Below are 23,403 nucleotides of genomic sequence, written 5' to 3'. Positions count from 1 at the left end.
TATCTCGCCCTTATGGCATACCGGGCCACTCCATTGGCAAATGGCTACAGCCCAACGGAGCTTCTCATGGGTAGACGGATAAGGACAACTATTCCTGTCATCCCATCACAGCTACATCCAAGAGGTACGGACACAGACAAGCTCAAAGCTATAGAACAATCGTACAGACAAAAGCAAAGACAAAACTACAACCGCAGACACAGAGCACATGATATGCTACAGCTCAATCCTGGAGACAAAGTGTGGGTCTCAGACATGGATACTAGAGGGACAGTCGTGTCCATGGCAGGCTCACCGAGGTCCTACATCATCAAGACAGCAAAGGGCACGCTGAGAAGAAACCGTTACCATCTTACATGGACACCTGGGGCACCAGAGATTTCTGGCGATCCACCAGAGGCTTCACCTGAGAACTCTGTTCCAGCTGCACAGATTGTGTCGGTTCCAGACACTATCTCACAGGAGGCCAGCCAGCAGACTCCTGAAGCTGGGAGCCAAATCCAACCCAGGTCTAGGAGGCCTCCAGCATACCTAAAAGACTATGTTTGCTCATAGGGCTTGGAACTGAGTGAGCACTGGGGCAGAATAATCCCCACACTCAGGCTGAGGGCTGGGTAGTCTACCCCATCCCTCATAGAGACAATGAGAAATAAAGCAAATGGTTGCACTGTTTAAACATGTTGTTTGTAGCTGCACTGAATAGTTCAGAAATGTGCACTTATGCTTAGTGTTCAGAGTTGTATACTTTGAGAGTTTATTTTTGGACATTCTGAGTAGTCTGGTTTGAAACCAAGCGAGTTCAGTAAACAAGCTGTTACCAGATAAAGCACAAGGACATAGTAATAGTATACTTTAAAGCGTGCGGGTCTAATCTGTTTTCTTGGTTATATTCCAGCATCACATCCTATTTAGTAGGGGGGATGTAGTATCAGGTAAATGTTAAGTGGTAGGAACGTTTCTGCTGGGTTGTTGTTGTAGGGGGGGATGGAAAATAATAAAGGACACTCATGGAGTAATGGCGCGTCTCGTGTGTCTGTGAGTTATGCCTCCAGTCAAATAACATCCATAACCTCAAATAACGGAACAGAATCGACCAGAATTCTTTGTAGAATTCTGCAGGAAAGCCGTCTGGACCTGGAGCCTTATTATTGGGCATACTTATCAGGGCTTCCTGGAGTTCACCTGGTGTCAGTGGTGAATCCAGTGCCATTGCTTGAGTGTCCAATAATTTTGGAAGAGTTATGTTGTCCAAAAACTGATCAATTTCTTTTTTAGATGGGTTTATTTGTGGTGAATACAACGTTTTATAGAAATCCCTGAAAATGATGTTTATTTGTATCGGTTCATATAATGTGTTCCCAGATGAATCTTGAACAGCACATATAGTTGTTTTTTCTTTCTTTATTTTTAGCTGGTTTGCTAGAAATTGACCGGATTTATTACCATGTTCATAATTTTGTAGGCGTAGTCTTTGTACTAAGAATTTTGTTTTTTTTTTTATCAATTATCTCATTTAATTCTAGTTTTGTTTTGCGTATTTTGTTCAATGTTTCCTGATCTTGGTGGGACGCGTAGGCTTCTTCTAGTGATTTGATGTTTTTTTCTAATTCCTGAATATTTTTGTTTTCTTTTTTCTTTTTATGTGATGAGAAAGAAATTATTTTACCTCTCATCACAGCTTTCCCTGCTTCCCATAGAACAGAAGCTGATGTTTCGGGAGTGTCATTATAGTCCAAATATGAAGTCCACTCTTTTTTAAAATATTTAATAAAGTCTTCATCTTTAAGTAGTGATATATTAAATCTCCAGTTTTTTCTTGGCGTAGTATTATTCTTGTGCATTAGTGTTAAAGATACAGGACCATGATCGCTGACAGCTATAGGATGAATCTCAGTGTCTGAAATGTCGTTCAGCAGTGAGCTGCTGACCAAAAAATAATCCAGACGAGAGTAGGAGTGATGGACATGTGAGAAAAAAGTATATTCCTTACTGGTGGGGTGAAGGGAGCACCATGCATCGCAAAGACCAAAGTCGCTCATATACTGTTTGATTATATTTGTGGACTGCCAATTACGCTGAGTTCCCGCTGTATTGAGCCTATCCATGTCTTCATTTAGTCCAAGGTTGAGGTCACCTCCAAGAACAAGTGTGCCATCTAAGTGTTCAGAGAGTGCACTGAAAAAACCGTGAAAGAATGAGGGATCATCAACATTTGGACCATATACACTTGCAATACATAGCTTTTTATCACGTATAGATAGTTTAATGATTAAGAATCTGCCCTCTGGATCTATAACTGTATCGAGTACTGTGAAATTAATATTTTTATGTATTAAAATTGCTGCTCCCCTTTGTCTAGAATTATAACAAGCTGAGAACACATTGGGAAACTCAGGTGTTTTAAGTTCATTCGAACCTCTAAGAGGTCTGTGGGTCTCTTGTAAAAGGACAACATCTGCCTGTAGTTTTTTGAGTTGGTTAAATATTTTTAACCTCTTTACTCTGGAGCCAGCTCCATTTATATTCCATGTAATGAACCTCAGTGTACCCATAGATGTTTGTGTATAACTAGGGATGTATGCTGTGTGCGTCGCTTAGCCAGGTGGAGAGAATATGTCACTTGTTCATAAATAAAGAGAAGGAGAGAGAGAAAAAATGTGTGGCGAGATGCTCCCTGAGTCTGACTTTGTGTATGCATAGTTACTAATATGAGTAGGCTTGGCTTAAGTGTGTGTATCCTAAACGACTGTGTGCGCTGTCAGACTGATGTAAATGTGCTGCCGTTGAGCGCATGGTGCGTATGTGTCGAAATAAAGGATGTTTGTGGATGAGTGTCGAAGCAGGTGATCGAGGCAGTGAAAGGAATAAAGAAAGAAACCAAGGACAGGGGTGAGCAGCATAAAACCAAGAGGGGGGGAAAGAGAGGGAAAAAAAACGAGAAGAAAAAACAAAACAAAACAAAACGTAAACATTCCAATTAAATCACTGACGGAGAGTGACGGTGTTAATTCTGCTATGAAATCACACTTTAAGATGCGATTTGATACTGGTAAGTTAAACAGATGTTAATGCAAGTTAGTGTGAGTGGATAGGGAAATGGTGCAGCTGATTCTTATCTGGTGTGAGGTTAATACAGCCACGGAGTGATGTTGGGGTCGCGGTGGAGCTGTCCGTCCACGTACAGCCGGTCCACAGCGATGACAGCGTGGGAGCCCTTCTGGATGAAGCCGCGTCGATTATATTAGTTTAAACGAATCAGCACCCTCAACTCATACTAACTGTCAGAATCTGAGGTGAGGGTCAGTGTGTCCATCCAAATATCAATAACATTGAGACAATAGGACAGGGGTCAGCAACCTTTAAGACCCAAAGAGCCATTTGGACCCAGTTTCCATGCAAAAGAAAACACTGGGAGCTGCAAATATTTTTTGACATCTATTGTTTTTTACGTTTATGCTTTGTGTGAACAACTAAGGTGTGTTGCTTATGAAATCCATGAAGTGCTACAGAGAAAATTACATTTTATTTATGTAATTAACACATTTTGAACTCTTAAAGAAATATAACAAAAGGAAACAAAAACTGTTGTGAGCCACCCCCCTTATATCGCTTTTGGACTTTTGGAGCCTTGAACTGACTTTTAAAAAATAATTGGAAAAAAAGCACTATGCTGCTAAAAAATGAAAAATAGATATTTGCAAAATTCTGCCTAAATATGTATTTTTTTTTTTTTTTTGAACTTTTAATTGCAAAGCAGGGAAACAGCAGTCACCAGCATATACACACAGGACAAAGATGCATCTACATGTATAGCAGGACGTGGGAGGCAGAAAGAGAAAGCCAACAGCAATATTCATAAACAATGAAAAAGGTTAACAATCGTCCCTTTGTTGCCAGGCTAAATCCCGTAAGCCCGATTTCAACCTCTGAGCAGAAGGAGTGTTCAAGTGGGCCAAAAAAGGGTCCCATATGCGATAGAAAAGGAAAGGTTTGTCCTTAAGTGCTGTAGAGAAGGCTTCCATTGGCATGATACATATCACAGACTGTAGCCACTGGTTGACAGATGGGGCCTTATCAGAAATCCACAGTACCATAATGCACTTTCGAGCGTAGTGTAGCAGTATGTGAAGGAGATCTTTGCTGCGAAAGCCGGCAGGTAGCTCATTGTTCAGTCCTAACAGGCAAGTCCTTGGACCCTAAATATGTATTTTACCAGGTTAATGTGTGTGGCGGGGCATCGTCTGCAGCGCCGCTGCAGGGGAGGCGGACGCACCTGAGCGGCACCCCCAATCAAGCCTCGCCGCCTTAACGTCTGTGCTATCTATACTGTTGTATTGTTGTTGGTGTGTGTCGGGCTGTGAGCTGAAAAGCTACAGCCAGCTGTATGCGTACAGCAACCGTGTGTGAAAAGCGGTCGATAAAGAGATGCTGAAAAGCGTGTTCATGCAAACATCGTCGGGTCTGCCGTGATATGTTTACAATAGGACTTCTGCTGCTGAACCTCTGCAAATTGGGGCTGTACGAAGTCACTTCATCTTTATGCAGGACAGTAAGGCAAGGCAAGGCAAGTTTATTTGTATAGCACAATTCAACAACAAGGTGATTCAAAGTGCTTTACAGAGACATTAGAAACAAAAACAAATAAAAAGCATGATTTACAATTGATTAAAACAAGCAAACAAACAAACAAACAAACAAACAAAACAGTATATAAAATCAAAACAGATAAAATCAGAACGATAGATAAAATCAGTAGTTAAATGTAAGTTTTGAAATTTAAGCTTAAAAGTGTGGATTTGGTGCTTTATTCAAATGCAGCTGAGAATAGGTGAGTCTTCAACCTGGATTTAAATAAACTGAGTGTTTCAGCTGATCTGAGGCTTTCTGGGAGTTTGTTCCAGATATAAGGAGCATAAAAGCTGAATGCAGCTTCTCCGTGTCTGGTTCTGACTCTGGGAACTGATAAAAAACCGGATCCAGATGACCTGAGGGATCTGGAAGGTTCATACTGGGTCAGGAGGTCACTGATGTATTTTGGTCCTAAACCATTCAGAGCTTTATAGACCAGCATCAGGACTTTAAAGTCTATCCTCTGACGGACAGGCAGCCAGTGTAAAGACCTCAGAGCTGGACTGATGTGGTCCACTTTTTTGGTCTTAGTGAGGACTCGAGCAGCAGAGTTCTGAATGAGCTGTAGTTGTCTGACTGATTTTTTAGGTAGACCTGTAAAGATGCTGTTACAGTAATCAAGCCTACTAAAGATGAATGCATGGACTAGTTTTTCCAGGTCCTGTTGAGACATCAGATCTTTTATCCTTGAAATATTCTTGAGGTGATAGTAAGCTGACTTTGTTATTGTCTTAATGTGTTTTTCTAAGTTTAGGTCTGCATCCATCACTATACCCAAATTTCTCGCCTGGTTTGTGGTTTTTAGGTGTATAGATTGAAGTTCTCTGGTGACCTGTAATTGTTTTTCTTTGGCGCCAAAGACTATTACCTCAGTTTTGTTTTTGTTTAGCTGGAGAAAATTGTGGCACAACCAGTCATTGATTTCCTCAATGCATTTACCAAGAGCCTGTACAGGGCCTCGGGCTCCTGGTGACATTGTGATATATATTTGTGTGTCATCTGCATAGCTGTGGTAGTTTATTTTGTTGTTCTTTATAATCTGTGCCAGTGGGAGCATGTAAATGTTAAACAGAGGGGGTCCCAAGATGGAACCTTGGGGAACTCCACATGTGATACTTGTCTGCTCAGATGTGAAGTTACCTATTGATACAAAGTATTTCCTGTTTTCTAAGTATGTTTTGAACCAGTTTAGTACAGTTCCTGAAAGACCTGTCCAGTTCTCCAGTCGTTTGAGTAATATGTTGTGGTCAACTGTATCAAATGCTGCACTGAGATCCAGTAAAACTAGGACTGACATTTTTCCACTGTCTGTATTCAGACATATGTCATTAAACACTTTGGTCAGAGCGGTTTCAGTGCTGTGGTTCTGTCTAAAACCTGACTGGAAGGCATCGTAGCAATTATTCTGTTTTAAGAAGTAACTGAGCTGTTGAGAAACTGCTTTTTCAATGATCTTACTTAAAAACGGGAGATTTGAGATCGGCCTGTAGTTGTTCATTTGTGTCTTGTCAAGATTGTCCTTTTTCAGTATAGGTTTGATTACAGCAGTTTTTAGTGATTCTGGAAACACACCTGATAATAAAGAAAAGTTGACGATCTGTAACAGGTCTGACTCCAAAGTCTTTGAGACCTTTTTGAAAAAACTTGTTGGCAGGACATCTAAACAGCAGGAGGAGGAGTTCAGGTGACCTAAGATGTCCTCCAGGTCTTTGCTGTTAATAGGGTGAAACTGTTTCATGGTGTTTAAACAGTTTTTCGGTAGACACAGTACATATTCTGGATCTGCTGTTGATGTACCAATTGCTTGTCTAATTTTTTGGATTTTTTCAGTGAAGAATTTGGCAAAGTCATTGCAGGCCATGGTCGAATGAAGTTCAGCTGCCACTGACACAGGAGGGTTTGTTAGCCTGTCAACTGTAGAAAATAAGACCCGAGCATTATGGCTGTTTTTAGTGATGATGTCAGAGAAGTAGGACCTCCTTGCACTCCTCAGTTGTAAATTATAATTGTGAAGTTTCTCTTTATAGATGTCATAGTGAACCTGGAGGTTTGTTTTTCTCCATCTGCGCTCAGCTTTCCTACACTCTCTTTTTTCATTTTTCACTAGTGTGGAGTTTCTCCATGGAGACTTTTTCCTTCCAGAGATAACCTTCACCTTAATGGGAGCAATTGTATCCATTACATTTTTTTTTTTTTTTTTGCCTGTCCCGTTTGGCTCTTTTGCCATCAGAATTGTTGTCTAAAGGCAAAGAAAGATGCCCAACGGATTTACTTTACCAAATTGACCATCCCAGCCTTGCGGTAATGGTCCATTTGATTCACCTTTTATTGTTTATTTTATTTTCACTTACTGAATACGGGACAGACTTGACTGGGGGAAAGAAGGGGAGAAAGAAAGAGGGAAAGAGAAACAGCTGAGAAGACGGACGGGGAAGAAGGGCAAAAGACAAAAACCAACAGAATGAGCAGAAAAAAAAAGAAAAAAATGCATATATCAATCACCTGGATCACCTGCTGAGAAAGAAAAAAGAAAACAAGCAGAAGAGAACAAGAGTAATAGAATAAACAACATCACAATGATATATGGGAATATGACAGTAAATACTAAATATTAAACATTATTGTGCAGCACATAAGATCAACAGAACACAGTGTGCTTTGAGGTAGGAGCCAAAAAGGGTGTAGTTTGTGGGTGTGATCACCCGTGTGTACACCTGTGAGCATGGACGCGCTTGTTTTTTTTTTAAAAAGGTTCCTTCATGTAATGATCTGCTAGAGGGTGTGGGGGGGCCACAGCCCCGTCCTCCAGGGCATGAAGCAGGTGTGGAGGAGATCAAAACTCCAGACATCCAGAGGCCCCCAGAACACAAGAGACCAAGGAAGACCAACAGAGGGGCAGCCGCGCCACTGTCCCAGTAAGAGCTGAGGAGAGTCCCAGATGAGGGCTCACTCAGCAGCCGCGGAGCAGAAGCCAGGGGGAGTTGCAGTGACGCGCCCGTGAGCTCCGCCGGCAGCCAGCCGTGCCTGAGTGACCGAGCCCCAGGCCGAGAGGCCGAGGGCACCCCACCTCCGAAGTGGCCCGACCGAGCCCCAGGCTCCAGGCCCCGATAAGCGGCCGCCAAGGAGTGAGCCAGTGTGTACCTGGACGCCAATCCCCGGACACAAAGAACCACCAACGCACCGACACCTGAGGGAGTCCGCCACTGGCAGGGGAAGTGGTGGTAGGGGGAGATAGGCCTCCAAACCTTGGAGGGCCTGAGATGTCCCCAGAGAGGTGGCGTCTGATACCCAACCTGACATATAGACACAGACATACAGGCACACACAGACACAAACATCCATTCCCACCCTCATGCTCTCATATGCACTTACTCCACACTCAACCAACGTGGAGACAGACAGAAAGAGACGCTGTACACACGATCACACTCCCCAAGCGTACTCTACAAACCGGGTCTAGGTACCCTTCCCCCCTGGAGGGGGGGAACTGCACCTAGACCCAGGTGGTGTTACCCTTTTCCCTGCGGTGGGGGGAGGCAGACCGCCCCGACTCCACAGCAGCAGGAAGGCCCCACACTCCAGACCGCAGTCGGACGGCCAACTCCTCCTCCTAGCCCCCCCGCTCCAGCAGGTCGCAGAGAATGGGGGTGAGAGAAGACTCCAAATCTCCCTCCACCCGCTCATTGTAGTGTTGATGCATGTGTGTTCTAAGGTGCATTTAAAACCCAGGAGGGCATGGAGCTACCTGCCAGAGAGCAGCAGGTAAGCGCATGGTCTCTCCTGCTAGCCCTCAATGTCTACGTGTATTTAACATTGAGAGGTGGGCAACGACGCCAGGGGTGAGGTGTACACCCTGATGGTACTTTGGTTTCCGTGTATCGTGCCCACCCCCAAGATCCTATATGTATGTGTAATGAGAGTGTGAGTAATGTGAATGTCTAAGTTGTGGGATAAAATTGAGGCACAGGCAGCCAGAAGGGGACATTACATTTAACATGTTAGCATTGAAGCTATTGACGAGCTCATTGACTGACCCTCTGGACAGGTCAGGTGTTAATGGGAAGACCTGGTTAAAAATTGCACTACTGTGTTCAGTTATACACCGTTTTGTGATCACTGTTGTTGATATATTTATGTGGGCTGAGATTTTACTTTCAAAGAAAACACAGTAATGATCAGACACGCCCACATCAGACACAGTAACCTTTGAAATGCTCAGGCCCTTGGATATCAGTAGGTCAAGATTGTGTCCTCTATTATGTGTGGCCTCTGTTACATGCTGAGTCAGCCCAAAGTTGCCCAGAGTGTTACTCAGGTCTTTAGTCCCTTTGTCCTGAGGGTTGTCCACATGGATGTTAAAATCCCCAACAATAATTACACAGTCAAAATCAACACAGATCACAGACAGCAGTTCACTGAGGTCATTAAAAAAGTCTGTGCAGTATTTGGGAGGCCTGTAAACATTAAGAAACACAACTTTGGATGGGGCCTTCAGCTGTAAAGCCACATATTCAAAAGACTGAAAACTTCTAGGAGATAGCTGCTTACATTGAAATGATTCATTAAATAAGACAGCAACCCCTCCTCCTCTCCTGCTCACCCTGGCCTCACTGATAAAACTAGTTAGGAGGGGTCGTCTCGATGAGAACAGCTCCACTGTTACTTTGGTCCAACCAAGTTTCAGTTAAAAACATAAAATCAAGGCTGTGCTCAGTGATTAAATCATTAATTAAAAATGTTTTCCCAGCTAAAGATCTAACGTTTAATAAAGCCAACTTAAGTGTTTTAGAGGTATTACTTGTCCCCTCGTGTTTGGGAGCAGTCTGTGGCACACAAGGTATGTTTACTATGTTTAAAGATCTTTTAGAGTGCAGCTCTCTGTGTTTTGACCAGGCCACATGTCTCCTGTCACCTAAAAGTACAGAAATTTTAAAACCTTCTAGTAAACAGGGTCCCAGCTTCTCCTGGGAAAAGTCATCACTGCCATAATCCTCACAGCCCGGACCCTCCACACATCAGACTGCGGAGACAGGGCATGAAGAGGAACTAAGGGGGGCGAGGCTGGGCAATGTGACTTCGATTGCTCTGTTGAGGGTGGGGCTCGATGGCGAACCTTTGGCCGCTCTGGTGGGGGGTTTATGGGGGACAAAAAGGGATTGGGCCGGGGGGTAGATCTGAGCCCAGCATTGACCCGCTCCATCATCTCCTCAGTGAATTTCAGGTGTGGGGAGGAGGGAGAAAGGGAGGGGAGGAGGGTGATGGCCTGTCAGGGGTTTGGGGGACTGGGGAAGATCGTGGTCCCTGGTCCTGGTCGTTGGTGTTGTTAAGAGAGTTGGAGGCAAATAGGGACCCCTCTTCTTGCCTCAGATGTCTCTCCTTTCTGAGGCTCTTCCCGGGTGTGGGCAGATGGAGCTCCTCCTCAAGGTTTCTGCTGGGCTTTGTCTGTTCTTGGAGTACTGTTTGTTCCTCTTTATGAGATAACTCCTCGTTTATCTCAGCCTTGGCACCAAGCACAGATGGATGACGTATGGAATAAAACAAGTTGGAGGTGAACAGTTTCACCCCTGACTTGTTAATATTAAATCCATTTGCTTTAAACAGATGCCTGCGTTCCCAAAAAATATTAAAGTTGTTGATAAAATGCACTGAGTGGTCAGCACATGCTGATATAAGCCATTTATTCAGTGTAAACAACCTGCTGAATCTCTCGTCTCCTCCTCTGACGGGCGGTAGAGGTCCACTGATGAATACAGCTGCATTCAGAGAGTTTACAGTATTTAATAATCCAGTAAAGTCCCGTTTCAGAACCTCCGACTGTTGTTTGGACACATCGTTTGACCCTGTATGCAGAACAATGTTTGTCACAGTTGGATATTCATCTGCAATTTGAAGAATTCTCTCCTTCAGGATGTTGACCATATCGTTAGGAAAGCAGAGGACTTTAGTGTTCTTACCGCACATCCTTTGTACATCCTTTACGGCAGAGTCACCCACAATCAGAGTTTCAGGCCTAGCCTTTAGCTTTCCCTGTGGTCTTTTACTTTTCAACAGATTTTCAGACCTTACTTCGCTGCTTTTAGATGGATGGTTGTCTGATATAGATCCAGGGTCCTTTGATAGTGGAGCAAATCTGTTCTGCAGTTTCACATTCAGTTGTTTTGGAGGTTTGTTGTTATTCTTCCTATTCACGGTTGTCCAGTCCTGTTTCCTCTCGTATACAGGGGTAGAAGAGCTTCTCTGTCTCGTAGGAAGTGAAGGCCAGTCAGTTTCAGAGATTTCAGCTCGCTGTACTCTGCCTGTGATACGTCCTCCCCCTTCCAGGAGACATGATTTATGTCTTGGTTTTGCACCAAGACAGTCCAAGGGGGGATTATCACTTGAGGATTTATAATAATGCACAGAGTCTACTTTCTTGGTCATGTTATCTGTGCTCCTTAGCTGTGTACTAGCTTGCTCATTGCCATTGTTTTGAATCAAAGGCAAGGTTGTTTCATTTCCACACAGTCCATTTACCTCCACGTTTACTTCTAAGCGATGAATTTTTGTCTCCAGTACTGCAATCTTCTGCAGGAGGCTGTGGTAGTCATCTGTGGAGAGGGAAGGCATCTTGTTGCTAGTTAGCCTAGCGGTTAGCACCTTTCCAGGCTATTGAGGCTGTTCGGTGCCCAGACGCTGTAATCAGGCTTCAGCTGTGTCTAGGCCACAGACACACGGAGCGCTGAGGATAAGGTAACTATAAAAATGTTGCTGTTTCTGTTAAGAACACTTTAGTCCTAATGATCTATAAGTGTCCAGAAGCTATCGCAGGTAAGCTCATACGGAAAAAACGGAAAAAATCAGCATAAAAATCAATGAAAAACAATAAAAGCAGCAAAGCATTTAAGAGCAAAGAGATGAAGCGTCCACACTCACAAAAGGGGAGGAGCAAGCTGACCTCTGTGAGGCGTGAGCAGTGTTTGTTTTTAACATAGTTCGCGGTGGAGCTGCTGACATAATGTGGATCCGAAGATCAATAATTGGCCTACCTGGGGTTGAAAGTCTGCACGGCGTTTCGGGGGGTACACCGGCTTACGCTAGTGTGACCCTTATTTTGAGCGATGAAAAAAATAATAAAATATAATTTTATTTTTATTTTATATTTTATATTTATTTTTATATTTCAATATCACAATAATCTTCCAATTTAGAACTACAAGTTAAAAAGTTAAAAAAGAACTAACATATATAAAATACACTTCAGTTAAATACTTCTAATTTATTTTCCCAAACCACGCGGAGCCGCAGTATAAGGACTAAAGAGCCGCATGCGGCCGACCCCTGCAATAGGACAATAGGAAAGATACTTTCTCTCCTCTAGGTTCAGTACATTGTTGCCGCTCATCCAAAATGAGACGTCTTTGCAAACACCATTCTTCTCAAGCAGGCTCACGTTGCTCCACCCCCTCTTCCATAATCTGCTGTGATTGGTTGTCCTGCACTCATGTGACTGAGCCTTACTGAGCAGTAACATACTGTAGTGAGTCAGAAAGCAGAGCATCGTGTTGAAGTACTCTAAATGAAACACTGCAAACATGATGCATGTTTCTCTACTGTGGCCATACCACCAACTTATATGAAGACTTAAAGGAGCTTGAAAAAAGAACTTTGTCCTTGAACAAGCAGCAAAAGAAATGAAGGGAGGAGGAAGGAAATCCCTGAAACAGACAAAAGAAACAAGGGAAAAAAACTCAAATATAATTGAGTCTCTCAAGAAAACTGAATTACCATTAGCTGATTAACAAATAACTTCAAACTCTGCAGCAGTCAAGATCCATGCCCAGTCATTGCTACCAGCAGGTACTGACCGTAAGACCATATTGTGAACACACCAATGACTTTTACTCATCACTGCACATTTACTGGCAGGCTGCAAGGGGAAGCTGCAAGCTCCCAAGAGCGACACTGATGTCAAGCGATTCAGCTGTTCTGCATTATTTTAAAAGGAAGACATATTTGGATGTGCAGGCATACTATTTCACCAAACTGACAGGACTAAAACTGTTCAATTCAATTGAACTCAATTCAATTTTATTTATATCGCGCCAAATCACAACAACATCCTCAAGGCTGTGATGGCAACATCACTACTATGCATTGATACTGTCATAAATATGACCTTTAATTCAACCGGCTGCATTTCCATCTTATCAGACTGAGATGTGGCTAGAACAGTTATGAGTAGCTCCTTCAGTAACAGTTTTCAACTTTTTTTAATCCAGCCCTCAAAGGGTTAGTGATTTTGTCTTCCACTGACATTGTTACATCTTTTATTATCAACAAATTACACAGTGTTCTTCATTAAAGACTCCTTTTCTTCTGCCTGTCAGCTCTGGCATTGTTACACTAAATATAAAAATAATAAAATTATCTAACAAGAGGAACCTGCAGATAGAGCTCTTGTTGGTAAAGCAAATGTGTTTGGCACAACACAGCGTTCAGACCATGATCCTTCTTTTTAACATTGCTGCACATGACATGTTTGAATTCAAAAAGAGTTTAATATTTTGGAACAGTTAAGCGAGGCATTGTCTCAATTGTTGACGTTCAGTCTTCAGCTGAGCAACTTTCCAGCTGGCACCACGCATCCTCTCCAGGTTCCAACATCACTGAAGAAGGGGAGAGCATGAAATAAAGTGCAGCTGCCCTACCAACCTCCCCTGCACTGCTGCACCACCCCTCCCCTGCAGTGGAGCCATAGACCACACACACCCCTCCGCCACAAGCTCAAATTAAAAAAGTGTGGCTAACGTCGATATTGTATCTTTTACCATTTTAAACTGTACTGGGACATGCAAACTGGATCACATATCTCCCGTACTTGCATCATTACATTGGCTACCAGTCAGCTTTCGAATTGATTTAAAAATTTTAACACTTGTTTTTAAGACCTTACATGGCTTCGGAATTTTTATGTGTTTTCAAATTTGCATGTTTTTTAGAGTTTGTACGTGTTTTGGAGTTTGTCCACGCTTTGTCTCTAGTGGCCACCGTAAATATACTTTTATTTATTCACTCCACATAAAATGTAATAAACAAATTATAAAATTCAAAACCCAACTATTTACATTTCAACTTTTAACTATTTACATTTTCAGCTTTTTCCTTGGAAATTTTTTTAAAGTGAAACTACACAAAACACTGCAAACCACAACCAGTGGCGTGTCTAGAAAATTTTTGTTGGGGGGGGCAGGGCAGGTAGGGGCACAGATTTGGAGAAGGGTGGCAGATGTAATTGGCAGATAGTGTTAAAAAAAAATTCTACCAACCGTTAACCATAATTCAATAACCCTGTAAACCTAATAACCGAATGCGCTTTTAACTCTTATTAGAATGAGATTTTAACCACTACGGTGCAAAGTTTTTAGATACTGTGTTGATAAAGTACAAGAGATACAATCAGTGCTTTGTCAGTGTTTATTAAGCATTCAAGGACAGCAATGTTTTCATAGTATTTTTACTGACATATAGTGCACATATGTTTTGGGCAAAAACATTTTTGAATATTAAAATACGAACATTTTTAACATACAATTGGCAAATTAGCCAATGCCAATGCAAAACTTTATTTGCCTATTAAAAAAAGAAGATAATCTGTGCACAAGTCTGTAAATGATTCTTTAAATCAGCTGTGTTGAAGTATGGAAACATCTGAAACCGGGAGGACAGGAGCCTTGAGAACCAGAACTGCACATCCCTGCATTGAACATGGCACAGCCGTTTCATGGGGTGATTTACACTCTATTCATAACATGGAGCTGGAAGATAGGATAAGTAATGAGAGAAATTAGCTAGACCGCACAGTGTAGTGTAAGTGCTGCCTTATGGTAAACTTTAGTAATATTGATGTATAAAGAACAACACTGGCTGATGATTAAATACAATCAGCTGGCATGGTGACACTGCCAGTATTAACCTGCAACCAATTCTGCAGCTCCATACAGCAATGTTACGACTTGGATTATATCTTATAACTAGGGATGGGTATTGATAAGATTTTCACGATTCCGATTCCATTTTTGATTCTGTTTAACGATTCGATTCTTTATCGATTCTTTTTAAAAAGGAGAACACTAAGTTCGAATAGCTTAGAACTTTGTTTTATATCTTCTCTTTGAACAAGGTAGAAATTTAGGAGTAATATGGCCTTACAAACCCAACAGTGAGATCTTAAGAGATCCACAGCCTACGGCTCTTCAATGGGGTGTCACAGGGTGCCCAGGAAAAAAATTGTAAATGTAAAATAATAAAATAAATATTCTTCTGTAGCAATAACAAAGTATAACATAAATTATTCTGTAGCAATTACACAAGAATATCCAGTAATGTCCCTGCCTACAATTAAACACATTCACTTACTGAAAATCATCTGCTGTAGCAAATGGGTTCAAGCCTTTGACCACAAACTGAGTCTCTGCTCGGTGACATTCGTCTATCCTGGCCTGAAAGGAGACGCTGCCGGCAGACTGCAGCGAGAACTGCCAGCGTCTGAGCCAGACTCTGTCTGTCTCATCATCACGGTCACCTAAATGCACAGTAATGGCAGGTTTGTAATAAGGCAGATCGCGCTAACATAATATGCACTGTTATTGATTATTTACCTGCCGCATTAACGGGAGAGGACGTGCAAACGTTACCGCTGCTGCTGGGTTGAGATTCACGAGTCCGGAGAGGAATTAAAAACATGACATTCATTTAAGGTCATCGTGTGTTTTGTGAGCAAATGCTTTTGCATATTCGTAGTGTTTCCTCCCTTAAATGAAATATCTGCTTTGCAAGTTGCCCTGTTGTCATCCGTTCTCGTAAAGTATAACCAAACTTTTGAGCGTTTGAGCCGCTTAGGCGCCATGTTTCCTGCCAGGTAAATGACGCTCAGCAACGTGGTGACGTCATTCGGGGCGACTGGAATCGATAAGGGAATCGTTTGCAAAAATGGCAAACAATTCCAAGGAATTGAAACAGTGGGTTTTCGATACCCATCCCTACTTATAACTCATAACTCTTATGCTAGCTTCCCCCAGTAGCCTACTGTCTGAAATATTTGACGGTTGCAATAATTCTTTAAGTGGCGACCGTGGCTCAGGGGGTTGGGAAGCGTATCTGTAACCGGAAGGTTGCCGGTTCGATCCCTGGGCTCTCTGCCCTGGTCGTTGTGTCCTTGGGCAAGACACTTTACCCTATCGCCTACTGGTGTTGGCCAGAGGCGCCGATGGTGCGATATGGCAGCCTCGCTTCTGTCAGTCTGCCCCAGGGCAGCTGTGGCTACACCTGTAGCTGCCTCCACCAGTGTGTGAATGTGAGAGTGAATGAATAGTAAGTAAGTAAACTTTATTTATTAAGCGCTTTTCACAGACAGGCAATCACAAAGCGCTGTACACAAATATTAAAATAATAAAAGAAACAATAAAATCAATAGACATTATATACAATGTAAAAGATCAAATGTAAATAATGTAAAAAAATATAAAATATGTAGATCAACAAAAGGCTTGTTTGAACAGAAGAGTTTTTAACTGCTTTTTAAAAGAATCCACAGAGTCAAGCAAACGTAATTGTAGTGGTAAACTGTTCCACAGCCTTGGTGCAACAGACTGAAAGGCTCTGTCCCCTTTTGTCTTCAGTCGTGTACGGGGAACAACTAAGAGACTCTGAGTCTGTGAGCGGAGATGACGAGCAGCAGTGTATTTTAAAAGAAGCTTGGATAAGTAATCTGGAGGCTGGCCATTTAGTGCTCTGTATGTTAAAACAAGAATTTTAAAGCAAATTCTAAACTCTATTGGGAGCCAATGTAAAGAATACCGGTATAAGATGGGAGTGATGTGAACACGCTTGGTAGAGCTAGTTAGTAGTCTGGCTGCTGCGTTTTGTATTGTCTGGAGGCGAGAGAGAGATGATTTATCCAAGCTAGTAAACAGGGAATTACAGTAATCTAAGCGTGATGACACAAATGCATGAATGAGTTTTTCCAGTTCAGCTGAGGAAACCATATGTCGCAGTTTAGATATGTTTCTTAAATGATAGAAACAGGAACGAGACAAAGATTTTACATGAGAGTCAAGGCCCAGGGAAGAGTCAAATATTACTCCAAGATTTCGAATATTTGACTTGACAGATGGACAGAAAGAGGCAAGAACCTGATTTTAGAATGTAGCTCAGGAGGAGCTATGATCATGGTCTCGATCTTGTTAGTATTTAGAACGAGGTAGTTGCTTGAAAGCCAATCAGAAACCTGGGTTAAGCACTGGACTAGGGTGGACAGCCTATCCAGCTGATGAGGCTTAAAGGACATATGGAGCTGAATGTCATCAGCATAAAAATGATAAGACAGGTTGCTAAAAGATTGAATGATACCAGCTAAAGGAAGCATATAAAAAGAAAATAGTAATGGACCTAAAACTGAACCCTGTGGGACACCACAGGTCAGGGCAGCAGTGTTAGAGGAGAACCTATCAGTCCTAACAGAAAAGGTCCTGTCTGATAAGTAGGAAGAAAACCAGTCTAGGGCAGAGCCAGATACACCAGCCAAAACCTTCAGCCTGTTAAGTAGGATTTTGTGGTCGATGGTGTCAAAGGCTGCACTAAGATCAAGAAAAATGATCACAGAACAGTTCCCTGCGTCAGATGCCATTAATAGATCATTATAGACTCTTAAGAGAGCGGTCTCTGTAGAGTGCTGCTTTTGAAAGCCAGACTGAAAAGGGTCAAGAATGTGTAATTTACATAATAGAGACCTGAACTGATTTTCAACAATTTTTTCAAGTAATTTACTGACAAATGGCAATTTTGAAATAGGTCAGTAATTACTAGCAGAGCTAGGATCAAGATTCAGTTTTTTTAACAGAGGGGTTACCTCAGCATGTTTAAAATAAGATGGAACACAGCCTTGCCTCAGTGAACTGTTGATGATGGATAGTAATGTGGGACCAATGCTGGTGATAGACCTGGACAGGACAGAGGGAGGTAATATATCTACAGAGCATGACAAGGATTTCATTTTACCTAAAACTATAATTAAGTCATTTAGTGTGATTGGAGAAAAGGAGGTAAATGATCCAGGACAACAAGGGGTATCTTCATAAGGGGAGGCACTTGAGAAAATTTTAGATTTCAAGTCCATCACCTTATTTACAAAGTAATTAAGGAAAGTATTACAATCTTCATCAGAAAGCAACAGAGCATGCTGGGTTGGAGGAGAAACAATACTGTTGATGGTATCAAATAGAATTCTTGAATTATTTTTATGACGATTTATAAGATCGCATTAGTGGCATTGTAAAGCGCTTTGGGTGCCTTTAAAAGCGCTACATAAATCCAATCCATTATTATTAAGTGTTATTTTTTCCTTGGTATTCTAATTTCACCAAAGTTTACTAAACTCAACAAACTTAATATTACTTACCAGGACATTTATTCTCTCCTCATTTTCTTTCGCCGAAAATTTGTTTTCTGCCCTGCCGTCTTTCGCGCTTGGCTCTCCTTCCTTTGCTAATGTGATGCTCATAGTACAGAAGCCGATGCTGCATTCACTTACACTCGGATATCTGAGCTTCACTGTGAAAACATAATCGAGCATTTGATATTTGATTGAATTTTATTGTTTTAGCTTCGGATTGGCACCTGGGGTGGCCAGTCTGGTTGGGGGGGGGGGGGGGGGGTATGTGCCCCCCCAGGCCACCCCGCTGGACACGCCACAGACCACAACACAATAAAATATAAATGAAAATATGCAAAACAAAAAGAAGATACACATTCTCTGTCATATAGGCCTGCATGAATAAACGTTCTGAATCCTTAATCATCCACAACTGAAAATAGTTGTGGATGATTACTATACCTTTCTAATGTTGTCTCTTGTTGTCCCTGGCTCTCTTTCCCTCCCGCTCTGTTCCTGTGCTACTGCGAGTGTAACTACCGCCCCCCGGAGTGAAGCGGAAAAAAAGTGCGAGAGAGAGGGTGAGAGAAAGAAAAAATAACCCACGGCTCGCGTCGTTCACTTCAAAGAGTCGGCTCTGAGAGCTGTTTCATTCGCGACTGAAACATCACTACTGTGAATTTCACATTCCAGCCGCAGCATATTTGGTGCTTGCTTGGACATTTAGGGGTTTCTTTGCTGTAAAAAGAAGTTTTCATCCCAAGCAGTGAGCAGCGGACACTAATGTTTTTGTCACTTTTTATCGAATCAAACTCAAAGTAAGGTCAGTACTTCCACGCTTTAAACGCTGCGCAGTCATACTCTCTCCCGCACTAAATATATGATCCATTTTTGATCTGCACACAGCTGTTGCCATGAATGTCGCACTCGCTTACGTCACTGTCATGAGACACTCTCGCAAAAAAATCATGGTTTTAGTAACGCAGTAACGCAGCGTGCTTACGGGAAAGTAACAGTAATCTAAATACATTTTTTGCAATAGTAATCCCTTACTTTACTCGTTACTCGAAAAAAGTAATCGGATTACAGTTACGCGTTACTTGTCACGCGTTACTGCCAGAGGTGGAAAGTAACGAATTACATTTACTTGCGTTACTGTAATTGAGTAGTTTTTTTTGTGTATTTGTACTTTTTAAAGTCATTTTTCAAGTCTGTAATTTTACTTTTACTTAAGTATATATTTTTTAAAGTATTGTAGTTCGCTACGTTTTCAATCACACCCATTACTGAGTAAATTAAAAAAAAAACCCACAACATTGCGCTTTGGAAATACTGCAGGGAATGATGGGTAGTAGAAAAAATTGGCGCTAAGGTCACGTTAAAGATGGAGTCTGACATCGGTGTTATGGATCCAGTGAAAAAAGAAGCCCCGTCGAATTCGGCTGACCCTGAACTCGAAGAAACGTATGTAAACCCCTGGCCGTATTTAAGGGACCATTTCGGCTTTAAGTGCAAGAAAGGCAACAGCTTTATTATGCAGTGTAAGCTGTGTTTGCCCAGAGAGACCGAGTTAGCAGCTTTTAAAAATTCCACATCAAACCTGCGCAAGCATGTAGAGGTAAGTTAAATACAACTCGTACCGTTATGGTAGCAAAAAGGCTGGGTTCAAATTAATCACATTAAGTTAAGACATCTGTGAAGAACACAGATAACGTTGGTTGGTACTAGAAACTTGCTGTAATCGGGCACGTTGTTGTCCACGCAACTTACTTTTTTTTTTTTACTGGGTTGGTAAATTGCCAAAAGAAAATGTGTTTACCTACGTTTTTCCTGTTTATTAATAATAATAATTTATTTTAAAAAATAGTTTAATTAAAGACAGAAGCGGCTACTTTCTTACTTAACCCACATATGTTCACACTGCAGGCAAAAGAATAACAGAGCGCTCACTTACCTTAGATTAGTCAAAGACAGCTGACTTCTGTTACTTGTTAATTAGCACTTGCAACCTCCCGTTAACTAGCCTGTTACTGTCCAATAAATAAAAGGGCCAAGTTTAAAAAATTAAAAAACATTTTTAAAGCAGCTGCCGTTCAGTTCAGTACTTGTTCTCTTATTTGACAGTTTAGAACACATTCTCATGTGAAAGAATGATATGGTTTTGTATTGAAAACACTGTGATACCTGACAGTTTGGTTGATTGGTTTGGTGACCATTATCCATTTTCATGTATAGACTTGCAGTTTAACTGCCACTGCTCTTTAATATGTAAAGTTTTTCTTTTCACTAAAAAAGAACCACTTTGAGATTTATATCCCACTGTCTTTTTTTTTGCGCTACTCAGAAGCAGCTGTCCTCCTGCTGACAGAAAAGTAACTATGTAACTTTTACTCTGAGTACATTTTAAATGAGCTACTTTTTACTTTTATTTGAGTACATTTTTAGACAGGTAATTTTACTTCTACTTGAGTAAAATTTCAGCGAAGTAATAGTACTTTTACTTGAGTAAAATATTTTAGTACTCTTTCCACCTCTGGTTACTGCCCATCTCTGCTGATAGAGGCCATGTTTGTGGAGTTAATGAACCTGCCTGAATAGTTATTCAGATCTCACTTAAAATCTCACATTAAAACCAAGGCTTTGACTATCCAATTATAAGTTTTGAACAAATCATTATAACTTGACCAGTTTCTGAATGACATGAGTTTTAAAATATCTAATGTAAGTCAAAAACTACACTGCTAAAGCATCTATTTTCTTTGAATAGACACTCTTGTTCATTTTCAGATTTTACAATAAGGACTAAGAACATAAATATGCAAGCTGGCTAAACTGTTACACTTTTAAATTTCTATATCTTCAAATCACATTTCTGTCTAGGATTCATGAATGTTTATTATTTATTATATTTATGTTGATATCTGATGCAGTGAACAATGATCTTGAAGAAGCCTGTATCTCTACAGTTCTGCTGGGTGTGCTAATGACATGTGCCCAGACAGTGATGAAGAGGGTTGTTGGAGACAATGCCACGCTGCCCTGCCACCATCACTTCTGGGTTGGTGATCATCCCACTCTGGACATTGAGTGGCTGCTCCTCAAGCCGACCAACAGGCAGAGAGTGGTATGTGTCTCTCAATGCATGAGGTTCACTGCCCATTTTGGATAGACAACAACAAACCTACTGTTACCTGTTCTCTTCCATAGTCTCATAGTCATTTTTAAACTATTATTTTAGTAAAATATTATTTTTATTAATATTTTTTAATTGATATTTTAATATTTAAGTTACTTTGAATTTTTTCAGTTGCACAGGTTTTCTAGGCATCATGAAAAGTTTCACACAAAGGTTGTATGAGTTAAGTTGTAGTTATAGTCGTTTTTCTATATAAAACTATTTTAGCGATTTTGTAGTACATAAAAAAACTACAAAAGAGTGCATACCTTTTGCAAATGGAAAACAGCATTTATCCATAGCTGTTGCAATTAATGTATTTTGCATTGCCTTGTTAAATGCACAGACAGAAAATAAAGAGCATTTCAAAGATCTGTTCATAGCCAACAGCTCGCTATTCTATGATGCAAATTCTGCAATCAAATACATTAAAACCTGATATTTTTCCAGAACCTTCCTCACCAACATTTAAAAGGATTTCTTCCTCTCCACATGGTCTACCTGTCCACTACATTTCATGAAATTCAGTATGGTAGTTTTTGTGTAACCCTACTCCAGGCAATCAAACGAACAAGCAAAGAAATGGCAACATTGGGTTCTTGACATTGGTAGTATGCAAAGGCTCAACAAAGCAGTGTTTTATCAGCATCCTTCCATTTTTAAATAATTATTTTTTCAAATAATTAAAAACATATATATTAAAATTCTTAAGCACATATAGTTCGACTCTCTCTCTGATATATTTGCTCATTGTTGTAGATAAACTGGACATTGTTGTTCCTCTATATATGCATTATCTTGCATGACATGTTACAAAACCACTACCATTACTACCCACCTGTTTCACATCCTCCTACCAGGTGATTACCTACTTTTCTGGAAGAGTTTTTGACCCCAACGAAGGACAACGCGGTCGTGTAGCTTTTGCTGGAGAGTACTTAAAAGGCGACGCATCTCTGCTCATCAGTGACTTGTCACTCACAGACTCAGGAGAGTACAGCTGCAAAGTCAAGACTGGGCCACGGTACCACTGGAGTACCATCAGTCTCACAGTGCTAGGTAAGTAAAAGACAGCCCTTGGTTCACAGAAACTAGAGATATATAGGTAGAAGATACATAAAGTGCCATGAAATCCATAACCTATGAATTAGAGCAGTCGTTCTACAATAGTTTCAAGTTTTACTGTCATATAAAGATAAACAGCGTAAAATTCTTTGGCTCGTGCTCCTCAACAACAACAACAACAACAACAACAACAATAATAATAATAATAATAATAATAATAACAACAATAAAATACTTAAGCATTAAATAATAAGAGAATTTAAGATAGTTGTTTGGTATTTACATTTTTTGCAAAAATCTTGTGCAGTGAGGATTTAAAGTGGTTAAAGTGACACTGTGTAGAGTCTAGTAGCTATAGTGAGTGTGTAATGATGTGTGCAGAATGTCAGCAGTTCCAAAGCCAGATGGCTTGTGGGTAGAAACTATCCCTGTGTCTGGTATTGTGGGTCTGGATGCTCCTAAACTGCCTGGATGGACAGCAGGAGTGTGAAAAGTCTGTGGCTGGGATCACAGAGGATCCACTACATCTTCCTCGTGCAGCGCTGTCTATGGAAACCTTGCATGGCTGGCAGTTCAGTCCTGGTGATGCGCTGTCTGATCTCACCACCCTCTGCAGAGCTTTGGTCCTGAGCGTTACAGCTTCCATACCAGGTGGTGATGCAGCCAGTCAGAAGACTCTCAATGGTGCATCGGTATGAGTTTGTTAGTATTCTGGGGTTCATGCCGAATCTTCTCAGGCGCCGCAGGAAGAAGAGCCGCTGTCTTGCTGCTTTTGTGATCACACCAACATGGTGTGACCAGCTCAGATCCTCGCTGATGTTGATGCCCAGGAATCTGAAGCAGATGACTCTCTCCACCTCTGCTCCTTCGATGTGGATGGGAGTGTGGCCTCCTCTCTGCAGTCTCCTGTAATCCACGATGAGCTCCTTGGTTTTGCTGACGTTGAACAGCAGGTTGTTGTCGCGGCACCATGATGTCAGGGCTCTCACTTCTGCCCTGTATGCCATCTCATCTCCATCAGAAATGCAGCCGATGATGGTGGTGTCATCTGCAATATATGATGGTGTTGGAGCTGTGTGTTTCTGTACAGTCGTGGGTGAACAGGGTGTACAGCAGGGGGGGTGAG

At 41.4% G+C, this 23,403-nt stretch overlaps 2 protein-coding genes across 2 annotated transcripts in view; one reads left to right on the top strand and one right to left on the bottom strand.

Annotated features, from left to right (window-relative positions):
• Positions 1-23,403, top strand: part of LOC308387529 (CXADR-like membrane protein) — a gene marked incomplete at its 5' end in the record, with an annotated part of 116,014 nt that overhangs the window by 62,255 nt on the left and 30,356 nt on the right. Inside the window, 2 exon segments of the mRNA XM_080867632.1 lie at positions 21,004-21,161; positions 22,073-22,271. Coding sequence (XP_080723758.1) covers positions 21,004-21,161; positions 22,073-22,271 — 357 coding nt within the window.
• Positions 7,704-11,527, bottom strand: LOC308387409 (uncharacterized protein). Its single transcript, XM_080867417.1, has 2 exons — positions 10,584-11,527; positions 7,704-10,469 (listed from the first exon to the last, which is right to left on the bottom strand). Exons 1-2 carry the CDS (start codon positions 11,233-11,235, stop codon positions 9,847-9,849), a joined length of 1,275 nt encoding a protein of 424 aa, XP_080723543.1. The 5' UTR covers positions 11,236-11,527; the 3' UTR covers positions 7,704-9,846.

The sequence above is a fragment of the Rhamphochromis sp. 'chilingali' genome (assembly GCF_963969265.1).
Source record: "Rhamphochromis sp. 'chilingali' genome assembly, chromosome: 19".
In the NCBI taxonomy this organism is placed as follows: Eukaryota; Metazoa; Chordata; class Actinopteri; order Cichliformes; family Cichlidae; genus Rhamphochromis; species Rhamphochromis sp. 'chilingali'.
Note: the sequence above shows the minus strand (reverse complement) of the source record. Positions and strands in the feature narration are given on the sequence as shown.

What these genes read in the sequence shown, in the direction of transcription:
- LOC308387409 (XM_080867417.1), bottom strand. Translation starts at nt 11,235, where the DNA reads ATGCCTTCCCTCTCCACAGATGACTACCACAGCCTCCTGCAGAAGATT. An exon ending in GGATGTACAAAGGATGTGCG is followed by an intron (nt 10,470 to 10,583) that starts GTAAGAACACTA and finishes TTCTGCATACAG; the next exon opens with GGTCAAACGATGTGTCCAAA.